The 23,059-nt window shown below is 29.4% G+C and overlaps 2 protein-coding genes across 2 annotated transcripts; one reads left to right on the top strand and one right to left on the bottom strand.

The window, feature by feature from the left end:
- Positions 1-3,306: 3,306 nt before the first annotated feature.
- On the top strand, positions 3,307-12,266 carry LOC111310551 (putative disease resistance protein At1g50180). The gene is made up of 5 exons (XM_089750442.1): positions 3,307-3,619; positions 4,382-5,128; positions 10,828-10,936; positions 10,986-11,008; positions 11,052-12,266. Exons 1-5 carry the CDS (start codon positions 3,307-3,309, stop codon positions 12,140-12,142), a joined length of 2,283 nt encoding a protein of 760 aa, XP_089606568.1. The 3' UTR covers positions 12,143-12,266.
- Positions 12,267-14,764: 2,498 nt separating this feature from the next.
- Positions 14,765-18,581, bottom strand: LOC111310552 (putative disease resistance RPP8-like protein 2). Its single transcript, XM_089754722.1, has 4 exons — positions 18,498-18,581; positions 17,927-18,143; positions 15,471-16,131; positions 14,765-15,245 (listed from the first exon to the last, which is right to left on the bottom strand). Exons 1-4 carry the CDS (start codon positions 18,579-18,581, stop codon positions 14,765-14,767), a joined length of 1,443 nt encoding a protein of 480 aa, XP_089610848.1.
- Positions 18,582-23,059: the final 4,478 nt, after the last annotated feature.

Genomic DNA, 23,059 nt, shown 5'->3' on the forward strand with positions numbered 1-23,059 from the left:
AGTACTTAATAATCTTCAGAGGGGAGAGACAAAAATGAAAAAATGAACTGAATTTAGAAGAAGAAATGAAGATAGATGGTGTTACCAGGATCATTGTCTTTATTTTCAATGAAAAGAGGCGCATGATAACATGATTTGATATGAGCTCGATCAAAATGAAATTTATCACGGACATCAAAAACTGCATAACCCTCAATGGCTATAAGTTATTTTTGCTTCTTCAGCATTTACAAAATTCACATCCGCTCCAATGCTTAAATGTCTACGCTGGATAGGTATCCCTGAGATGGCCCTTCCATGGTGAGTCTTTAATTCCAGCCAAGTTCTAGAATTGCTGAAACCACATCTTAATTCATTACTTCCATGTTGGTAGCCTTTTTATTTCAATTTCTACACTGGTTGTGTGTCATTTCTAAACTATATAACTACAAATATTCCAACAAAAAGTTCATGAACAAGCTAGTGCATTCTTCATCTTCTTTATTTTTTTTTTGGTCCATTTTTCAGGAAATTCAGCAGAAAAAAAAAAGAATCAATATAATCCGCCGATTCAGAAGGCTATAGAACAGAAGAAAATAATGTGAGTGTTTTCACGCTTTGTAATGGCAGCAAGCCTTATAAATGCTGACGAGTACCTTGATTAAGCGCACTTATTAAGGTTATATTTTATGAATGGATGATTGCTTTGCCAATGCAATGGATAGTTCTGACAATTCTTTCTTCCCAACTATTCTGATTCTCTCAGCAACCAAACCCACAAATTAACTTTCGAAATTAAGCATTAGAATTAAAAACTTTCTATTCATCTTCTTGAGAAAAGTTTAAAACTTTAAAAGATACAGGAAACTGTCACCATTACCTTGGAGAAGAGCCGGTCCAACAACAAGTAGTATCAATTCCAACTAGCCATCGAAAGAATTTTAAAGAATTCTTTACTTGTTATTCGAGACAAGTACATCAGGGTCAGAGACAGAAAAAAAAAAAACCGTGTTATGAATTAAAAAAAATTCAAGCAAGGCATTTTTTTTTTTGGTGGGGTTCCAAGGAATATTATGTCAAGATTAAGAATGAAAGATTATGCAAAGGGCAAATAGCTTGGGTTCATTGAAACATTGAAGGGTTTGAATTCATAGATACACCGAATGGCTTGAAATCAGGGCTAAAATTAATTTATCATCATTCAAACTGAAGACGATAATGCATTGGAATAATTGGAATCAGTGCTTCGCAATGAAGGAATTTAATTAGTAAAAAAAATGTAAATCCAAAACATGATATCTTCAAGCATTAAGTGGATCTTCAGCAGGGTTATTCTCACAAGTGATGCACGGTGCAAGAAAGCACTAACAAATCATATATGTCCAAGTTAATAAGTGTCAACTTGCATGTGCTTGACTTGTAATGTGATATATTGTATGCATGATTTGATTTGTGAGCCAAAATTAAAAGAGTTTCGAGCATGTATGAGTATTTAATTAATATACAAGATATACCAATTAGTTTTTAATCAATTGATATAATATTAAAATTAACATTTAAAAGTATAAATTAAAAAAATATTTACATAATATTTTAATGTATATTTAAGAATAAATTAAAATTTTTAAAAGACTGACAAAAAAAGGGAATTGAGGTACCAAGAAACCCCCAAGTAAGGAATCTCTGCGGCGGAAGAAATTTTGCTTAATCAATTACAATTGCAATATGCTTGAAAGAAAAAAAAAAGAGGATAAAGGGAGCAAGCAAGACAAATGGGAGGATAAAGGAAAATAAGATTCATAAAGAAAAAAAAAAAGAATCTAACTAAGGTTGTTGTTAGTTTGCTTAGATTCTTTTCTTAATGTGATAAGTCCCCTTTAAGGCAGCTTCCTACCTCCCCCAGACCCTGACGAATGAAGAATTAAAGAAAGCTATTGAATTCCCCCACTTTAAAAGGGATTGGTAGAGAATGACTTGGGGGTATTCAATTAATTGAAATCGGCTTCCACCTTTTTTTTTCCCCCTTAAGAAGAGCATACCGGGTTGAGCAAGCAAATAAAGGGAAAGAGACAGGCAATCAAGTGCTTTAAACAACTCTTAAGCTGCTTTTGGATTTAAGGTATGGTTATCGTGGAAAAATATGTCAACTGTATTGTATAGTAAAAAATGTCCTTTTAGATTAAACTATGTACAGAAATGATGCCGGTTGATCACTGATCAAGTGGTTTGCGGATCATTTATTTATTTATTTATCTTTTAATTTTTATTGTAAACAAGAAAAAAACATCGTTAAAATTTTATTTATTTTGATGAAGAAAAAAAATCAAGAGATTTTTTATGAGAATTTTTAAAGATTATAAATTTTATATATGATTAATAAGTTTATTATTTGTTTAAAATTTTTTTCAATTTTATTTTTGACTTAAAATTTATATATATAACCGCTTTCCTTCCGGTGATTACAGTGATATGTGGTAACTTTATGATGACATATCATCCAAAATTTTTAATTTTATTTTTATTCAAAATTTGTATATACAATCATCCTTCTTTTCATGATTACGATGATACATAATAATTTAAGGTGATATGTTAGTGTCATATGTAAAAGCCATGTATGAGTAATGAAATTGATTAAATTGATGATATAAGAATTTTTATGACGCATCCTATGTTTTTATTGATCAATATTTGTATTATCATTAATGATGTTAAAAGCAAATAATATATAAATTAACAAAATCATAATATAAACACTACGTTAAAGATTTTATTAATAGTCAGGGGGCAAATATATCATTAATCTGATGAAATAATAGACTGTGTGATTAAAGAAAAATGGTTACGATGAGAGCAAAATGATGGCGTGTGATGATTAAAGAAAAAGTGATTGAGAGATGATGCTTAAAAGAATTAAAAAAAAGTTTGGTTTTAGGTGGGAGCCATTCAAAAACAGCAAGGACTAAAAAGAAGGCTTAATTTTTTTAATGTAATGTTACAATGCCAGAATAAAAAGAAACAAACGACAGGGAATTGGTGAAAAAAAAAACAGTAGGAAAAAAATGAGAAGCACGTAGAGATGATACCATAACAAGAAAATTGAACAGTATAAATAATAATTATTCCAATATCATCGAGAATTACGCCGACAATTATGGTCAAAGAAGTGAGAGCGTCCTTAGTATAGTCAATAAAATATTATATTATACGGTAGAAGAAAGAAAATACGAAACATATAGCATGTCTATATATATTGGCGAAGGTTTTGTGCTATAGAACCAACCAAAGCCCATATTTAATTTCTGTTCCTCTTATTAAAACAGAGGAATGGCAGTGGCGAACGCCGTTATCTCCTTTGCTGTGGATAGAGTTGGCGATGTGATCATACAAGGAGCAAGATTCTTGCACGAGGTAAGGGGCAGACTCGATGAACTGCGAACTGAATTAATACGTATGAGGTGTTTTTTAAGAGATGCGGAGTCAAGACAGGGAGATGAAATGATACGCAATTGGGTTGCAGAAATCAGAGACATTGCTTATGATGCAGAAGATGTACTCGAGATTTATGCCCTCAAAGCGGTAGAATCCAGGAGAAGTTCTTCATCTAGATATGCCTTCTTAAAATGTTCCTTTCTTTTGGGCAAGTGGAATAATATAAAATTGCTCTGCAAGGTTGGATCTGTTGGGCTAAAAGCCTCCAATTCAATCACACCAGCGGAAGCGAAATCAAACAATAAATCAAACACACAAGAGACAATAATTTAACGTGGTTCGGTCCAACTGACCTACATCCACGGATGAGAAACAAGATCCACTAGTTGTAGAGAATTACAAACATACATCATATCATCAACCTCACTCAACAATCAATACTCATAAGACACTCTCAATCTCCTCTAATCCTATGAAGTATTCTCTACCCAAACAAACACAAACCCAAACCCTTGTGCACTTTTTCAACATAACCAAACACATACCCATATGCTCCCATACACCATACCTATATGGACCCTCTCAATCTCCTCTAGTCCACTCACAAACAAACACACACACCCATAAGACGTAGAGCCCCAATACTCCTATGGGGTGTCTATCCCACAAAACCTTACAACTCTCTTACATCTTTTTCTCATACCAAACCCTGTAAAGACTTCACCTATTTATAACCATACAAACTTGCCCATTAAGAATCCCTCTCCTCTTAGAATTCTTTTCCTGTAAGTCAAACTTGCCTATTAAGAATCCCTTTCCTTTTAGAATTCTTCTCTTGCAAATCAAACTTACCTATTAAGAATCCTCTTTCTCTTGGAATTCTTCTTTTGCAAGTCTTCTTGTCCATTAAGCAATATCTGACAAATCCCAAACAAATCTCTTATGGGATTTGAGTCAATATTCCCAACAGGATCAGAAATTGAGGGTCTCACAGCCAGGCTTAATATATTAACCGCAAGGCTACCAACTTATGGCTTAAAGGAAATCAAGGAAAGAGAGAGGCCACCAAGCTCTCCAGAAAATTGGTTCATTAATCGGCGGACTTATTCTCACAAGATTGAACAAAATGTTGTTGGGTTGGAGGAAGATACAAATTTCTTGTTGACACAACTTGTACGTACTGACTGTCGAGTTGTGGCGATATGTGGGATGGGCGGCTTGGGAAAGACAACTCTGGCTAAGAAGGTTTACCATCAATGTAAAGTTGGGCGCCATTTTGAGTTCTTCATTTGGGTATTCGTGTCTCAGCAATGGCAACAAAGGAACATTTGGGAGACATTTCTATACGAGCTTCTTTCCCCTTCTAAAAAGCGGTTAGGAGATGGGCAGATGGAGAAAGAGTTCAAAGAAAAATGGAAAGAGATTCAGAAAATGAACAATGATGCTGTGGCCAAAATGCTCCACGAAGAACTACAAAAGTCGAAATGTCTAGTGGTACTTGATGACATATGGGACAATATTGTCTGGGACCCATTAAAACCTGGCTTCCCAACGGAGGAGACTAGTACCAAATTTATGATCACCACCCGCAATAGGAACTTGGTGCATCGTGTGGATCCAAACGTGTTCATCCATGAACCAAGATGTCTGAATGATGAAGATAGTTGGGAACTATTTGAAAAGACTGCAATACCGAAACTAAACATCAATCCAGCAGGTGCATCATCTTATCCCACCAATCTATGATTTCGCTTCTAATGCTAAATATCTTGTCTTATGGTAAAAATCTATAAATAACATGCAAATTATTTATTTTCCTGAGTTGGAGCAATTAGGTTCAGCTTGCTATAGATTAATATATAGAGCTTGTTATTAGTATATAAATAATATCTTTACAAATAATTAAAATATCAGATACAGCCACGTCAATGTTGTCTTAAAAAATTATTTGAGGGACATTTTTTAAATTAATATTTATATTTGAGAATAGAATTGTCTGTCACATTAAAAGTTAATGACTCATTTTGTTTGCTTTGATTTTTTTAAAAAAAATTTATATTTTGTTATTTATTGATTTTGTTATTTCTTTGTTTATTTTTTATTCACATAAACATTTAAATGTATGTTAAGAATATAATTTAGTTATTGAAAATATACAAAAAAACAAAAAATATGGGTTAGACAAATAAATTTATAGTTTTTTATAATTATTTTTATTTATTTTTATAAAATTTGAAAATAAATGAAAATTATTCTAATGATGAAATTAAACCAAAATTGTTGCCAAAAGAGATGGAAAGATTTTGGAAATATTTTAATAAATATTTTTATTTTTTAATAAATTATTTAGTAAAAAATAAATGTTGGTAAAATCATTATAAAAATAAAAAATACATTTGTTCCTTAAAATTTTAAATTAATTTAACAATGGAGCCTTTTAACAAATGAAGTTTTGAATATTCTTGAGATTAGAGAATTTTCTAAAAATTATGTCATAATATTGGAGATAAAATTTTTTAAATATTTTAGCTAATAAAATTTAATTAAAAATAAAATACCATTTAGCTAGAACTCTTTTAAGATAATTTTCATAATATATAGATCCAAAAATTTATAATTAGATTTAATAAAAGGAGTCACTATCAATCTTTTTTACTAGGTGTAATTGGTCACATAAAGAATCTATCTTTCTAAGGAACTCTTAAGCTTGATTAAAGGTCCTTAAAAGAATATGTTTGATTTTACAAGCTAGAATAAGATTTGGGAGTTCGATTACATGTGAAAAAGATTATAGCACCCTTATATGCCCATCCAAAAAATAATACTATATTATTTTAAATTTATCTTATGGTTTTGATTCTAATGATTTCAAATTTTTTTATTAAATATTGAAAATAATTCATAAGATTCTTCCATCAATTTGGTAGAACTCTTAAAAATATTTTCTCACCTTAAGAGTATTCAAGAATCCTATTTATTTTCTTGAAGAGGCTCCATCGTCAAAAAGATTTTTTTTGTTTAGTTTTTGTTGAAAATATATCTAATTATTTTGGGCTAAATTAAAAATATTTTCTCTTTTTGGATTTCTAAATTCTCCACCATTTGGGCCTATTTAGAAATTCTCTTTATTTATTTATTTGTTGGATTTTTAAATTTTTCACCATTTGGGCTAATTTAAAATTTTTATTTTTAATATATTTTTATTTTATTATTTTTTTGGATTTCTAAATTTTTCACTATTTGACTTATTTTATTTTATTTTATTTTGGAAAGAAAATAATATAAAAATTATTTTTTATTTTTGAAGTTTCATTTAAATTCTTTCACAATTTGGAACAAATTTAAAGAAATTTCTCACTTAGAGATTTTTTAAAAATTTACCATTTAAAATTTTTAAGATTCTTATCCTTGAATAATTGTCATATATTCTCAACCAAAAATTTTTGTTATTTTTTGTATTTTATATTGAAAATAAATATTAATTATTATTATTGAAACTTTATCTAAATTATTCTACCATTTGTGATAAATTTAGACAAAATTTCTCACCAAAGAATTTCTTAGAAAATTTACCATTTAAAATTTTTAAAAATTTCATTATTAGATAATTAATATTTATTCTCAAAAAAAATATTTTATCAAGTTTTACATTTTTTATTTTTCCTAAATCTAATCATGCAAAAATACTATGAAAATAAAAAAATAAATTAATAAAAAATAATAAAAAAAAACCAAACAGGAAAATGGCTCAGTTCAACAACTAGAAGGCTTGACTCGACTGTAGGAAAAAAAGCTAAAACAGTTTAAAAAGTGGCTCGGCTTGAGACAAAGACTAGAAAAAATTACCGAAATTTGAGAATTTTCAAAAATTTTTTTTAAAACCCCAAAAAATCTTTGAAAAGTTTTTTTGACTGTTTTTTTTTTATTTCTGTCTCTCTCCCTGATTTTTGTTTTTGTATGTGTGATCTATGTGGGTATATATTTATAGGGTTCTGAATCTGAGAACTTCAATCCAAAAATGAATCTCAATTTTCTTTGAATTTCAATATTAAACTCAATTCCAATAATTTCATACAAATTCAACTATCTATTTTTTATATTTATATTTTATTTTTTATTAGTAAAATTAAAAGTAGACTTTCCAGACAGATTGAAGTATCTACAATAATATAAAATTAATTGATATTGTATTTTAACTAATAAAATTTGCTATGACAATAATTTGCTATTGTCCGAGTTACAATTTGCTATGTACTTTAACATACATAGTTGTTTTTTTTATTAGAATATAAACTAAATATAGAAATTGAGAATTATAAATAATTTACATCTCTTGTACTTATGCATAGCAAATATCTAGTTTAACTATATATAAACCAATTTATTTTAAAATAAATCAAATCTAGATGCATATAGCATATAATGCAAATAAAACCAAGTAATAAGTTTGAAGAAACAAACAAACAGAGGAAAATAATAAAAAAATGAAATATAATATAAAAAAGGTAATAAACTATACCTATTACCTAGTTAAAACCCAACCAAATATGTTCTCATTTTCTTTTCATTATTGAAATCTAAAAACAAAAAAAAAAAAATCAATATTATAAAAAAGAATCCAACACCATGACAAACTTATTCTTAAAACTAAAAAATAATAAAGGCATAAAATGAATTTACTTATTTATGACTATGATGTGGTTATTATTCTTTATAGCTTTTGTCCATTTCTATCAAAACTTGTAAATCATAATCATCAAATAAAAAAAAAGATTGTATTATTTAATTTTTAATTCTAATAATAACAAATAAAATAATATTGGTTAAAAAGTGATGCACTCACTTTACGAGTTACTTATTTTTATTTTGAGATTTTAATTTCAACAAATAAAAATTTATTAAGTTCGCACACACACACACACACATATCACATATATATATATATGTAGAGTTATGATTAAATTTAAAAAGAAAAAGATAAATTATGATTTAATATATTTAAATCCAAAATTTATGTAAAATTTATAATTTTTGATAAAGTTTTGATTTGAATTTAAATAGTTACCCAAAGATATTAAATTTATATAATTTATTAAATTAAATTTATATAATTTATTAGATAAAATTATTTGATAGTAGATAAAAGTTTATTAAACTTATATATATTTGGAATTATGATTAAATTAAAAAAGAAAAGTAATTTATAATTTAATATATTTAAATTTAAAATTTATGTAAAATTTTTAATATTTTATAGATTTTGATTTTACAAAATACACAAATTGAGAACGTATATATAATTTAAATATTTTATACTTGTGCATAGTAAATATTTAGTTTAATTATATATATATATATATATATATATACACACACACACACACAAATATGAACCAACTTTTTTTTAGAATAAATCAAATCTAAATGTATATATCATACAATGTAAATAAAAAAGGTTGGAAAAAACAAACAAATAGAGAGAAAAAAAATAAATAGAATAGGAAAAAAATAATGAACTATACCTCTTACCTAGTTGAAACCAATTTAAATGTATGCTCATTTTTCTTTCATTATTGAAATCTAAAAAAAAATTCAATATTATAAAAACAAAGAAAAAACAATCCAACACCATCACAAACTTATTTTTAAAACTAAAAAAATAATAATAAAAAAATAAAAGAAAAATAAAGGCATAAAATAAATTTACTTGTTCATGAGTATGATGTGATTATTATTATTTCTAATTTTTACTAATTCCTTTCAAAACTCATAAATCATAATCGTCAAATAAAAAATAGATTGTATTCTTCAATTTATAATTCTAATAATAACAAATAAAATAATATTGGTTAGGAGGTGACGCTCTCATTTTATGAGCTTTTTATTTTTATTTTGAGATTTTGATTTCAACAAATATAAATTTATTAAGCTTACACAAACACATACACACACACACACACACACACACACACACACACACACATATATATATATATATATATATATATATATATACATACATGTAAAGCTATAATTAAATTTGAAAAGAAAAGATAAATTATGATTTAATATGTTTAAATTTAAATTTTATGTAAAATTTTCAATTTTTGATAAAGTTTTATTTGAATTTAAATAGTTACCTAAAAATATTTATTTTATATAATTTATTAAATAAAATTATTTGAAAGCAAAGAAAAATTTATTAAGCCTATATATATTTGGAATTACAATTAAACTAAAAAAAAGATAATTTATAATTCAATATATTTGAATTTAAAATTTCTGTAAAATTTTTAATATTTTATAGGTTTTGATTTGAATTTAAATAATTATCCAAACATATTAAATTTAAATAATTTATTAAATAAAGTTACTTGATAAATAATATAATATAAATATTATCTTATGTGTCATAAAGAAAAGCTATCATATAAGCATTCATATCAACATATTTTATCCGGTAACTTTGTATCCTATAATATATATATATATATATATATATTAGATTTTATTTCGACTTTACAAAGAGTTTAAAAATTTTAAGTTGAAATTTGATTTCTATTGATTATAAATTTTCTTTTTCGAGTTACTTTTACCTTGAACAATAAAAAGTTATTCTCTCTATCCTTTATTTTTTTCATTCTTTTGGATATCCTAAAATTATATATTTTTAATATATAAAACGCTTACTTTCTATATTTTAAAATTATTTTTTTAATTTTTTATAATAAAAATATAAAAATTTAATTTTATAAAAAAATTAATTTTAGTATTTAATATATTAAAGTTAATATTTTTTAATATATTAAATTTAATATTTTTTCTTAAATTTCATAAAAATTAATACCATATAAATAATTTAGAACAGAAGGAGTATAATTATAAATGAGAGTAACAGAGAAGAAAAAATATATAATCTTAGAATATATTTTAAAAAATTAAAAAAATAAAACATTTGTCACTCAATTAATTTTATTTGTGTAATTAAAATTTATAATGATAATACATCAAATATTAACTTAATAAAAAAGAGTTTGAGTGATTTTTTTTCACTTTTCAAACAACACAATAATTTAGACTAACTAAAAGTATGCAATTAAATTCGAAAAATAGACATAATTTAATATTAAAAGGGAAAATATATAAAACTCAATCCAAAAGTACTATTCAGGATCTCAATTTACTATTTATTGATTGGAAAGCAGAAATCATCTTGTGCATGTGCCACAACTCCACATTTTCGACTAAAAAAAGTTTATTGACTGGAAAAAACTTTTGACTTACAAGCACAAAACCGTTAGGTTCGTGATGCATGGATGTATATTACTGGCAACTCCTTACTAATGACAATTGCGTCTTTTATTTTTGTTATCCTTTGCAAATTGAAACAACCACATTTTTCTTATCTTCCTTCAGCCTACAGAGTTGAGGCGAGCTTGGAAAAGCTGAGGGAAATGGTAAAACATTGTAGGGGTCTGCCACTGGCCATCGTTGTCCTCGGAGGTCTTTTATCAAGTAAAAGAACGTACGATTAATGGGATACGATACATCAATGTATCAAGTCATACATAAAGAAAGAAGATTTCGGAATTTTTCAGTTTCTGGCTTTAAGCTATGATGATTTACCGTTTGAGCTGAAGCCGTGTTTCCGGAAGATTTTCAGATATCCCGAGATAGGTTGATTAATCTATGGGTGGCTGAGGGTATTATATTACAGCCAAGAAAAGAGAGAGAAAGTGAGGATTCATTGGAGGATGTTGCATATCGTTACTTGACAGAGTTGACGGAGAGGTACATGGTTAATGTGGAAAGAAGAGATCCGTCCGGAAGAATCAAAAGATGCCAAATGCACGATCTTATGAGGGAGTTTTGTTTGTCCAAGGCTGAAAAGGAAAATTTCTTTCAAGTTCTACCACTCTACGGGGGTAAAAAGAAGAGTTTGAATATTTCTTCTTCTTCAACCAAAGAGAAAGGCAGAGTTCGCCGACTTTCTTTGCATTTAAATAACTTTCCTGGAGACATTGCCCTGAAATGTGAAGAATCCCCATTCAGGTCTGTTATAGGTTTCTCCTTAGATAAATACAGTGTAATAAGCCAGACACTTATTGAAACCTTCGTTCGCAAATTCAAATTGCTTAGAATCCTAGATCTCGAAGGAGTTAAGGGTTTTGGAATACCTGAAACAATAGGAAAGTTAATTCACTTGAGACTCCTGAATTTGAGGTCTGCTTGGATCGGAAATCTTCCTCCGTCTATAGGCAACTTGAGTTGCTTGTTGACCTTAAGATTAGATCCTTTTGATTCAGCAACAACCATACCAGATGTTTTGTGGAAGTTGAAAAGATTGAGGCATCTATATCTTCCTCGCTGGTATGGAAGCGGCACAGAAAGGTTGCAATTTGCGGATCTGAGCGACCTAAGGACACTGGTAGATTTTCAAACATGTTATGCTGATGTAGAAGATCTGATCAGATTGACCAATCTTAGGAAATTGAAGATAGTGATATCTGATGAGATCTCACCAAGGAGGTTTAAAAGAATCTTCGAATCCCCAACCATCACATTCAACTACCTTCGTGATTTTTCGATAGAGTTGGCACTTTCATTACTTTCAGACAGTCAAGATGTAGACAATATTAAATCACGTTGTCCTCGTCTTCAGAGGCTGAAATTAAATGGGAAAGTAGTTTACCAGAAGACGCCTGATGTCTTCAGAATTGAGGAAGAATAGGATGCCACCGGCCATGAGAAGCTTGATAGAGAGGAGCAGACTTACGTACGGACCTCCATTAAGTTTTCCATGCATGTTTCTGGAGGCAGTAGTTTCCAAGAGGAGTTTGCAATAAAGTTTGTTTGTGTTTATATGTGTGCTTGTGTTTCTGTGTGTGTGTTTGTGTTGTCAGGTGTTAGAACTAAGATCTCAGGTTGATGCTTGCTGCATTGTTACTTTGGAACCATCGGATCAGCGGCTGGAATTAGACGTCAGCAGATGTTTCAAAATCGTGCAGTTCGATTGTTTGTCCTATTCTGTTTCTGTAATAATGCTTAAAAGTTAAAACTCTAGTATGCTGTTACTGTTGTTTTATGCTTTACCGTAATGTTATTTCTGTTCTTATTTTCATAATGATTATTCAAATCAATTAATTCTGGAGTCAACACTTCGCCTGCTAAGTTTCTGACCTGTTTTAAGGGAGGTTGAGCTGTTTTTTTAGGTTAATTATTTGTTGTTTTCTTTTTCTTTGTTTGTTTAGTCAATTGTGGTATCTTCTACCTTTTAAATGTGGCATAACTATACCTATCCTCTCTATTAGGTCGTTGAAGTTTAACTTGTTACATCGAAATCATTAAAATTCATTATTCTCAAATTTACTCAATAAATTTCATCCGATTTTTTATTTTTATTTTTGCATATGAATTTTAACAAAATAAAAAATATATTTTGTATTTTATATATATTAACATAAATTATAACACATAATTTTTATATAAAATACTATACCGATATGACTATATCTATCTTCAAATGAACTTCGTTGTTAAGGATAAAACTTGGTAATCAAACTCTTGAATTAAAAATTAATTTGATCAGCAATGACTCGGCCCTCTTTAGCTCAAATCATCGATGGTATAATGGACTGATTCTGCATAAACTCAGAAGTCAAAGAGCCCAAGCAAAATCTGGGCGTGGGCTTAAGCAAATGTATTAGGCTTCTTGGATTGGCTGTGCTAAAATTTTTCAATCTTACTCAAATCCAACTCCACTCGCTCTAATTAATAAATTTGTATTTATATGTTTTTATTTTGTAATCGAATGAAACTTTATTGATGAAGAAATACTTATAAAGGAATAGTCTTGTACAAAGGTTTTGGGATTGACTTTGTCTAAGCATTAAGGAAGTTTTTATCGACTATAATGTCTTTACTTTTTTCCCCTAGCGATTAGAATGGCACAAGAAGCTTTAAAATTGTGTTAACCAGGTTTTATCTCCAAAGCAAAGTTTATAGTTTTGAATCATTTATCTTTATACAATAAAAAATTTAACTTTATGCTCAGCATACTGAGATATACAAGCTTTAATTTTCTGTAAGAGGGATTTCACCTAGTTCATCTTCTTTCCTCCGTTCATTCGCTTCCGATAATCAAACACACGTCTCAAGAAAAAAGAAGATTAGTAGCAGTTTTGTAGCGGCATTTCATTTAAAAACGCCACTAGCCACGATCTTCACTACCTCGTACAAATAATCCTGAATCTTTATTTCTGTACTCTGTTTCCAAAAGTTGGCTCCTCTCTTCCCTGGTTCCTCGGGTAAGAGGTAAGGAATCTGGAGCATATGTCTGATTTTCCAATTGTATATTTTGTAAGATAGCATCACCAATCACATCAACAAGTGGTGTTTCAACACTATTGTCCCAGGATATATCTGATACAGAAATTCAGGAGGTGGGTTGTCTTCTGTTTTATGTAATGTGGTTTTATCAGATTCAGCAGCTTCATTTGGTGAAGAATTCTGCAAGATCTCGCTGGCATTAACTATCTCATATGGGCCCAAACTATTACTTCCATCATCTGTTTCTTCCACAGTACAATATTACAATCAACTTGAGCGATGTCAACAGACATATCCCTAGCAGGTAGATATTTGTGCCTCTAATCTTACACAGTGTAGTTGAACTTGTCGTAGATTCTTATTCCTGATGTAAGAAATACTTCAAAATCAGCTCATACTGTTCTTTCGCACAGCATTACAGTTTTCTAGTTCTAGACTCTCAGCATTACAGTTACAGTTTGACGAAATCTCTTGTACGAACATAGAAATTCACCGTCACCCATGGTTTTGAGCATGCATGCTAGTTCGGCAGTTACAACTATATGCCAGCATGTCACATATAAAAAGTAAAAGCTACCACAATTAATTGGCTAAATAAACAAAGAAAAAGAAACCAACAAATAACCTAAAAGAAAAGCACAACCTCCCTTAAAAAATGTCACGTACATAGCAGGCAAAGTGTTAACTACAGTATCAATTTATTTCAATAAAAATTATGAAAATTAAAACTGAAATAAATTACGGCAAAACATAAACCAACAATAACGGCCCACTAGATTCCCTAAAACCTAAAACAACAACAACGGTAAAGCATTATTAAACAAATAGAACCGGACAAACAATCGAACTGCATGATTCTCAAAACATCTGCTGACATCTAATAATGCCAGCCGCCGACCCGATGATTCCGAAGTAACATTAATACAACAAGCATCAACCTGCGACCTTAGTTCTAACATCTCCTAGCACAAACTCCCCTTGGAAACTGCCGCTCCCACGTGCATGGAAAACTTTCTGACAAATATTAATATTGTGGGATAAGTCCGCTCTCAAGGCAGGTGGCATCCTCTTCTTCCTTAATTCCGAAGACATCAGGCGTCTGGTAAACTACTGTCCCATTTAGTTTCAGCCGCTGAAGACGAGGACAACGTGATTTAATGTTCTCTACATCTTGACCGTCCAATGAAAGTGACGAAAGGATGGACAAATCACGAAGGTAGTTGAGTATGATGGTTGGGGATTCGAAGATTCCCTTAAACCTCCTTAGTGTTATTTCATTAGAAGATAATAATATCTTCAATTTCCTAAGATTGGTCAGTCTGATCAGATCTTCTACGTCAGCATCAGATGCTGGAAAATTTACCAGTGTCCTTAGGTCGCTCAGGTCCGCAAATTGCAACCTTTTTGTGCCTCTTCCATACCAGCGAGGAAGATATAGATGCCTCAATCTTTTCAACTTCCATAAAACATCCGGTATGGTTGATGCTGAATCAAAACGATCTAATCTTAAGGTCAACAAGCAACTCAAGTCGCCTATAGACGGAGACCCAAGCAGACCTCAAATTCACGAGTCTCAAGTGAATTAACTTTCCTATTGTTTCGGGTATTGCAAAACCCTTAACTCTTTCGAGATCTACTGGATTCTAAGCAATTTGAAGCTGCGAACGAAGGTTTCAATAAGAGGCTCATTTATACCACTGTGTCGGTGTAAGGAGAAACCTATAACAGACCTGAATACGGGATATCCGTCGCATTCCAGGGCAATGTCTCCAGGAAAATTATTTAAATGCAAAGAAAGTCGGCGAACTCTGCCTTTCACTTCTGCTGAAGAAGAAGAAATATTCAAACTCCTCTCTCTAGCCCCGTAGAATGGTAGAACTTGAAACAAATTTTCCTCTTCAGCCTTGGACAAACAAAACTCCCTCATAAGATCGTGCATTCGGCACCTTTTGATTCTCCCAGATGGGTCTCTTTTTTCCACATTAACCATGTACCTCTCCGTCAACTCTGTCAAGCAGCGATATGCAACATACTCCAATGATTCCTCACTTTCTCTCTCTATTCTTGGCGGTAAGATAATACCCTCAGCCACCCATAAATTAATCAACCAATCTCGGGATATATTAAAATCTTCCGGAAGCATGGCTAAATAAAGGAAATACGGCTTCAGCTTATACGGTAAATCATCATAGCTTAAAGCCAGAAGCTGAAAAATTTCGAAATCTTCTCTCTTTAAGTATGACTTGATACATTGATGTATCGTATCCCATTCATCGTACGTTCTTTTACTTGATAAAAGATCTCCAAGGACAACGATGGCTAGTGGCAGATCCCTACAATGTTTTACCATTTCCCTCCCTAGCTTTTCCAAGCTCGCGTCTACTCTGTAAGCTGAAGAAGAAAACAAATATGTGGTTGTTTCAATTTGCAAAGGATAACATCAACAAAGAAGCAATATATATCCATACATCACGAACCCGAATGGTTTTGTTTTTATCGCTATATTTAGATAAATATTAATAAAAAAATAAAAGAAAAGAAAAATATTTTTAAAAATATATATAAACTTATTTGGATAGTTAAAATTAATTAAAAAATTTTAACAATTATTATTTAATTAAATAATAAAAAATCATTTATCATATTATTTTTTTATTATAATTTTTGATAATCTTTGTTTTTATTATAATATTTATATTAATGTCTTTCATGTTTTCAATTTTTTTATTTTTTTCATAAAATATTCATCAATAAAATTTATAAAATTCATAAAAATAAAAAAAATTTTGAGATAATAAATTTATTAGTAAATGATGTTTTATATTTTCAATTTAATTTTAAAGTTCAAAATTATACATTTTTAATTTAAAAAATTAATAAAAATATAGTAATTATTTTATATTTTATATTTTTTTCTTTTTTTCTCCCAATTTGATGTAATTAAAAATTTTAAAAATTGAGAAAAACAAAGAGAGATAGGCATACTTTTTTTAAAAATTTATATTATATACAAATAAAAAAATTTTTCTCATTTTCTTCTATATCGTTTCCATTCCTTTTCTTTCTCTTCCCTTACCTCCGTCCACACATAGGGTATAAGTCAAAAGTTTCTTTTTTTCCCAGTCAATAGACAATTATTTTGGGTTGAAAACGTGGAGTTGTGGCACATGCATGAGGTGATTTTTGCTTTCCAATCAATACAGAGTAAATTGAGGATTGAGTTTTAATATATCCCCCTTTTTATAAATTATGTCTTCCATGCTTTTCTTGCCAATTTAATTGCATACTTTTAGTTATTCTAAGTTATTGTCTTGTTTGAAAAGTGAAATATGTAAAAAAAACAAAATTAAAGAAATAAAAATCAATAATAACAAAATAAAATTAAAAATAAAAAGAAAAAATCAAAGCAAAAAAATATGAGTACGACAACTTTTAACATATGACAAAGACCATGTTATCTTCAAATATTAGTATTAGCTTCAAAAATGCCCCACAAATAATTTTTTAAGAAAAAAAACTAACGCTGCTATATGGGATAGTTTTAATTATTTGTATAGATATTATTTATATAGTCATAACTAGCTCTATATATTAATCAATAGCAAGCTGGAGCTAATTGCTCAAACTCAGGAAAATAAATAATTTGCATATTGTTCATAGATTTTTACTATAAGACGAGATAATTGGCGTTTGAAGCGGAATTATAGATTGGTGGGATAAGATGATGTACCTTCTGGATTGATTTTTTTTGCCGGTAGTGCAGTCTTTTTAAATAGTTCCCAACTATCCTCATCATTCAGGCAGCTTGGTTCATGGATGAATACGTTTGAATCCACACGTTGAACCAAGTTCTTATTGCGGGTGGTGATCATAAATTTGGTACTAGTCTCGTCAGTTGGGAAGCCGGGTTTTAATGCGTCTCAGACATTGTCCCATACGTCATCAAGTACCACTTGACATTTAGACTATTGTAGTTCTTCGTGGAGCATATTGGCCACAGCATCATCGTTCATTTTCTGAATCTTTTTCCATCTTTCTTTAAACTCTTTCTCCATCTGCTCATCTCTTAGCCTTTCTTTAGGAGGGGAAATAAGCTCGTACAGAAATGTTTACCAAATGTTTCTTTTTTGCTATTGTTGAGACACGAATACCCAAATGAAGAACTTAAAATGGTGCCCAGCTTTACATTGACGGTAAACCTTCTTGGCCAGAGTTGTCTTTCCCAAGCCACCTATCCCACATATCGCCACAACTTGACAGTCAGTACGCACAAGTTGTGTCAACAATAAATTTGTATCTTCCTCCAACCCAACAACATTTTGTTCAATCTTGTGAGAATAAGTCCGCCGATTAAGGAACCTATTTTCTGAAGAGCTTGGTGGTCTCTCTCTTTCCTTGATTTCCTTTAAGCCATAAGAAACATTTTAAGCCATAAGTAGCCTTGTGGTTAATGTAGTAAGCCCGGCTGTAAGACCCTCAATTTCTGATCCAACCTTGCAGAGCAATTTTATATTATTCCACTTACCGAAAAGAAAGGAACATTTTAAGAAGGCATATCTAGATGAAGAACTTCTCCTGGATTCTGCTGCATTGAGGGCATAAATCTCGAGTACATCTTCTGCATTATAAGCAATGTCTCTCATTTCTGCAATCCAATTGCGTATGCTCATTTCATCTCCCTATCTTGACTCTGCATCTCTTAAAAAACACCGTATACGTATTAATTCCGTTCGTAGTTCATCGAGTCTGACCCTTACCCCGTACAAGAATCTTGCTCCCTGTATGATCACATCGCCAATTCTATCCACAGCAAAGTAGATAACGGCGTCCGCCACTGCCATTCCCGTGTTTTAGTAAGAGGAACAGAAATGAAATATGGGCTTTGTTTGGTTCTATAGCTCAAAACCTTCTCACCGTTCTATAGATGTGCTATTTTGTTTTTTTTATTCAAGTGTATAATCTATACCCTACATAAAAATGATGTAGGGGGTCATTGGATAATTATAAAGCACAATGTCTTGAATTAGTCCAACTATCCATGTCTTGGCTGTAGTTTCATCTTTAAGCAAATAGACAACGCAGAAAGGACAATGACTTGAATACTCCAATTGTCCAAGTCTTGGCCGTAGTTTCATCTCGAAAGCACATAGTTTCATGTCGAAGTACAAGGACAATGACATGAATAGTCCAACAAGCGTGTTTGCTGTTCTTCATTGTAGCTAGAACTGTCTCTAGGTGGGCAGTTCAAACCCAAGTATGTATATACACACAAGACAAAATGACAGAAAATTCACCAAAAAAAAAAGAGAGAGAGAAAGAACAAAAGCGTAAATCTAAACATTTAATCTAACAAATGTATCGAAACAGGACCAGCTCCTTAAGCTGTCACGTGTCTTTTTTTTATTTATGTTAATTTTCTTTTATTTTGCTGTGTTTTAGTTTTTTTTTTTATTTTAATAAATATTTTGTAAAATTATAAAAATATATATTTTTTAAAGATTTTATTTTTATGCGTGAGATCAACTTATATTAAATTTTTTTATCTTTTATTCTTTTTAATTTTTTTAAAAATTTTAATAAATATTTTTAAAATTATAAAAAATATATTTTAAATATTTGATTTTTATACATGAAACTTATTTATACTAAACTTTCGTTTTTGCTTTTTTTTATCCTTTTCAATTTTTTTCTTGAATTTTCAAATATTCAATAATTTTTTTCAAATATTCAAAAACCTATATTTTAAAATATTTTGCTTTTTATGTATGAGATCCATTTATATCTTTTTTTTTTTGCTTTTTTTATCCTTTTTAAATTTTTATTTAAAAATATTTAATAAAACTTTTTTATTTTTTTTAATTATAAAATATATTTTATAAGATTTTATTTTTCATGTATGGACTCATTTGTACCAAAATTTTTAATCTTGTATATCTTTTATTTTTAATATTTAATAAATATTTATATATTTTAAAATTTCTACCTTTTATGTATAGGACCTACTCATCTTACATTTATGTTTTCCCTGCATGTTTGTTGGAGCACAGTTTCCAAGGGGAGTTTGTGTTGGGAGATATTAGAACTAAGGTCGTAGGTATGCTTGTTCAATTAATGTTACTTTAGAACCATCGGATCGGCGGCTGGCATTAAACGTCAGCAGATGTTTTGGAAGTCGTGCGGTTCCATTGCTTGTCCTCTTTTGTTTTTGTTTTATGCTTTACCGTATTGTTATTTCTTTTTTTTCTTTTTACATAATAATTATTGAAATCAATTAATTCTGGAGTTAACCCTTCGCCTGCCATGTATGTGAAATTTTTTAATGGAGAATGTGCTGGTTTGTTGGAGGATACTTGTTCTTTATTTGTTTAGCCAATTAATTGCGGTAGCTTTTATTTTTTAAATTTGACATGCTGGCATATTGTTGTAGCTGCTGAACTAGTATGCGTGCTCATAACCATGGGTGACTCTGCGAATTTCTATGTACAAGAGATTTCAATCAAATTTCTCCTCAAAAAAAGGATAAACCTTCTGCCATAGTTACAAGCTATCCAAGGAATCAAATCATTTTTCTTAAATTTCATCAGATCAGGATTGAACCAGTTTCTCATGTAGAATGCTGATAAGAACTGGGAAAATTCTCCATCTTTGAATGTTTCTTGCTGAACTTGGAAGACATTCGTGAAAATCCTCCATTTTTGAATGCTTCTGCAGCTTCTGAGACCCTTGACTTAGAAAATACTCAATTTAGCTCTAATTAAATAAACCTTGTGAGGGGAGACAGATGTCAACATCGATACTATTGATTAGGATATCTCCGTTGACACTGCTCAAATTGATGGGGATATTGCTACTGTGGAAAAACAGATGATGGTGGTAATGGTTTGGGCCCATATGAGATAGTTAATGCCAGTGAGATATTGCAGAATTCTTCACTAAATGAAGCTGCTGAATCTGATAAAACCCCAATACATAAAACAGGAGACAACTTTTTGTGACGGAGTACAGAAATAAGATTCTGGATGATTTGAACGAGGTATAAACTGATTAGTCTTACAGAAATTTCTGATTGGCTAATATTGCTGTAATAGTTTTTTTTTTTTTTTTACTTATATCTAAGTGGAAGAAAAGGTTTCATTAATAGACAACTCTATGCAATTTGTGATTGATGCAAAATGACTTTTGGTTTGCCAATTCCGTTTTATCTTCTGTATGAACAAAATAAGAGAAGTAAAACTGCATTAAAACTTCCCTAGGCATACTTATCATTATGGTGTAATTGTTTCTGTCATTAGATCAAAGCATATTTTTAGTTCAAGGCTTCATGTTTGGTTTAATATTGTGCTATCAGATGAAATCAGTTTTGAACCAGCGATTGGTGGAGTTGAGGAATGAAGGCACTCTGTCCTTGAAAAATCAAGTTCAAGCAGTTGCTCCCTTGGTCCTACAGCAGTATATCCTTGATGCGATCGGGACAATGATATCTCATGTTTCATTGGCAATTTCACTGCTAACAAATAGAAAAACATGGGATTTAATCATGATTCTCAACTCTAAAAGGGTGCAACTCGATAACTTAATTTGCGTTTATATGGTGACCCTCGTCATTTTCTTTCTTTACTATTTTATTTCCTTAAATTCTTTTTTAAAAGAAATATCCATCCAAACTTATGTTTGGTTATCAGAAGGCAAGTTTCATATTTATTTATGTTTTTGTTCTTTGATGTCCTCTAACCTTTCTTTCTTTTCTTTTCTTTTCTTTTTTTTTTTTATTTTTTTCGTCATTTTATCTCGTGTCGTGTGAATATAAAAACTTGTGTTTGAACAGCCCACCTCGAGACAGAACTTTGTCTTCTAACTACAGTAAAGACTAGGCAGTTCTTGAACGATAAAATTGAGTGATGAAATTAAAAAAATAATAATAATAATAATTATTATTATTGAAAAAATATATTATATTTATAATTTAAAAAAATAAAAATTTTATATTTAAATTTAATTGATAATATAATAAATTTAATCACATAAAAAATATAATAAAATCCAAATTATCACTAAATCATTGTCCTTTTCTGGAATATCTAATCATTGTTCTTTTCTGGAATATCTATGTGCTTTGAAATGAAACTGCAGCCAAGACTAAAGCCTTGGACAGCAGGCCTAATTAAGTCATTGTCCTTTTTCTGCATTGTCCATGTCCTTCGAAATGAAACTAGAGTCAAGACTTGTTCAGTTAGTTGGACTAATTAAGTCATAGTTCTTTTCCTGGTTAAGTCTATGTCTCATTAATTGTAAGATTGAAACGCCTTTTTTTTTTTTTGTTAAATTCAGAATAGCCGACGTCTCACAAATTGGAAGATACCATAGAACAGACAAGTCAGCTTGATCCATGCGATCCATCTCAATAATATAATTATCATTCAAAAACTATGTTTAGTTAGCTCAAGAACTTGAGAAATTAGTCACTTGGTTTTTTCCATCGAATTTCTTTCAATTTCTCATAAAGTTTTTCTATATATAAAAAAAATCCTTCCTGCCCTTAAGAATTAGTAGTTGATAAATATTTGACACTAAAAATAAAAAATTTCAAAAAAGTGCTTTAAAGAAAAATTGAGAATATTAATTTTCTTAAAAATAAAAATTTCAAAGAGCACTTTAAGAAAAAATTGATAGTATCAATTTTTCTTAAAGATAAAATTTTTAAACGATATTTTTTAAGAAAAAATTGAAAGTGTCAATTTTTATTTAAAATCAAATTTAAAAAAAAAAACATTTCAAGAAAAAGTTAAAAGTATTAATTTTATTTTAAAATAAAAAATTCAAAAGAAAAACATTTTATGAAAAAGTTGAAATTATCAAATTTTCTTAAAAATAAAATTTTCAAAACATATTTTCTTTTAGAAAAAATTGAAAATATCAATTTTTCTTGAAGATAAAATTTTCAAAAGATATTTTTTTGAAGAAAAGTTGAGAGTATCAATTTTTCTTAAAAAAAAAAATTTCAAAAAAAATTTTTTTGAAGAAAAATTAAAAGTATCAATTTTTCTTGAATAAAGTCATTAATCATTTAAAAAAAAATAAAATAAGAAAAGAAATCTCAAGAAGAAGTTGAAATACTAATTTTCTTTTTTCTTGAATTTTTTTAATGTTAAATAATTCGACGTCGGAGCTCCTACAAGAAAAATAGTAGTATTTTTGTATATTCCTAAGGTGAGAGAATTTTTTAATTTTTTACCTAAAGTATTGGAGTCAATTAAGAATAATTTTTAATAATTAATTACTCATTAAGATTTTTAAGGCTTAATAGATAATACGAAATCGC

The sequence above is a fragment of the Durio zibethinus genome, chromosome 1 (assembly GCF_047325235.1).
Source record: "Durio zibethinus cultivar Kanyao isolate XHJ-2024 chromosome 1, ASM4732523v1, whole genome shotgun sequence".
Lineage (NCBI taxonomy): Eukaryota > Viridiplantae > Streptophyta > Magnoliopsida > Malvales > Malvaceae > Durio > Durio zibethinus.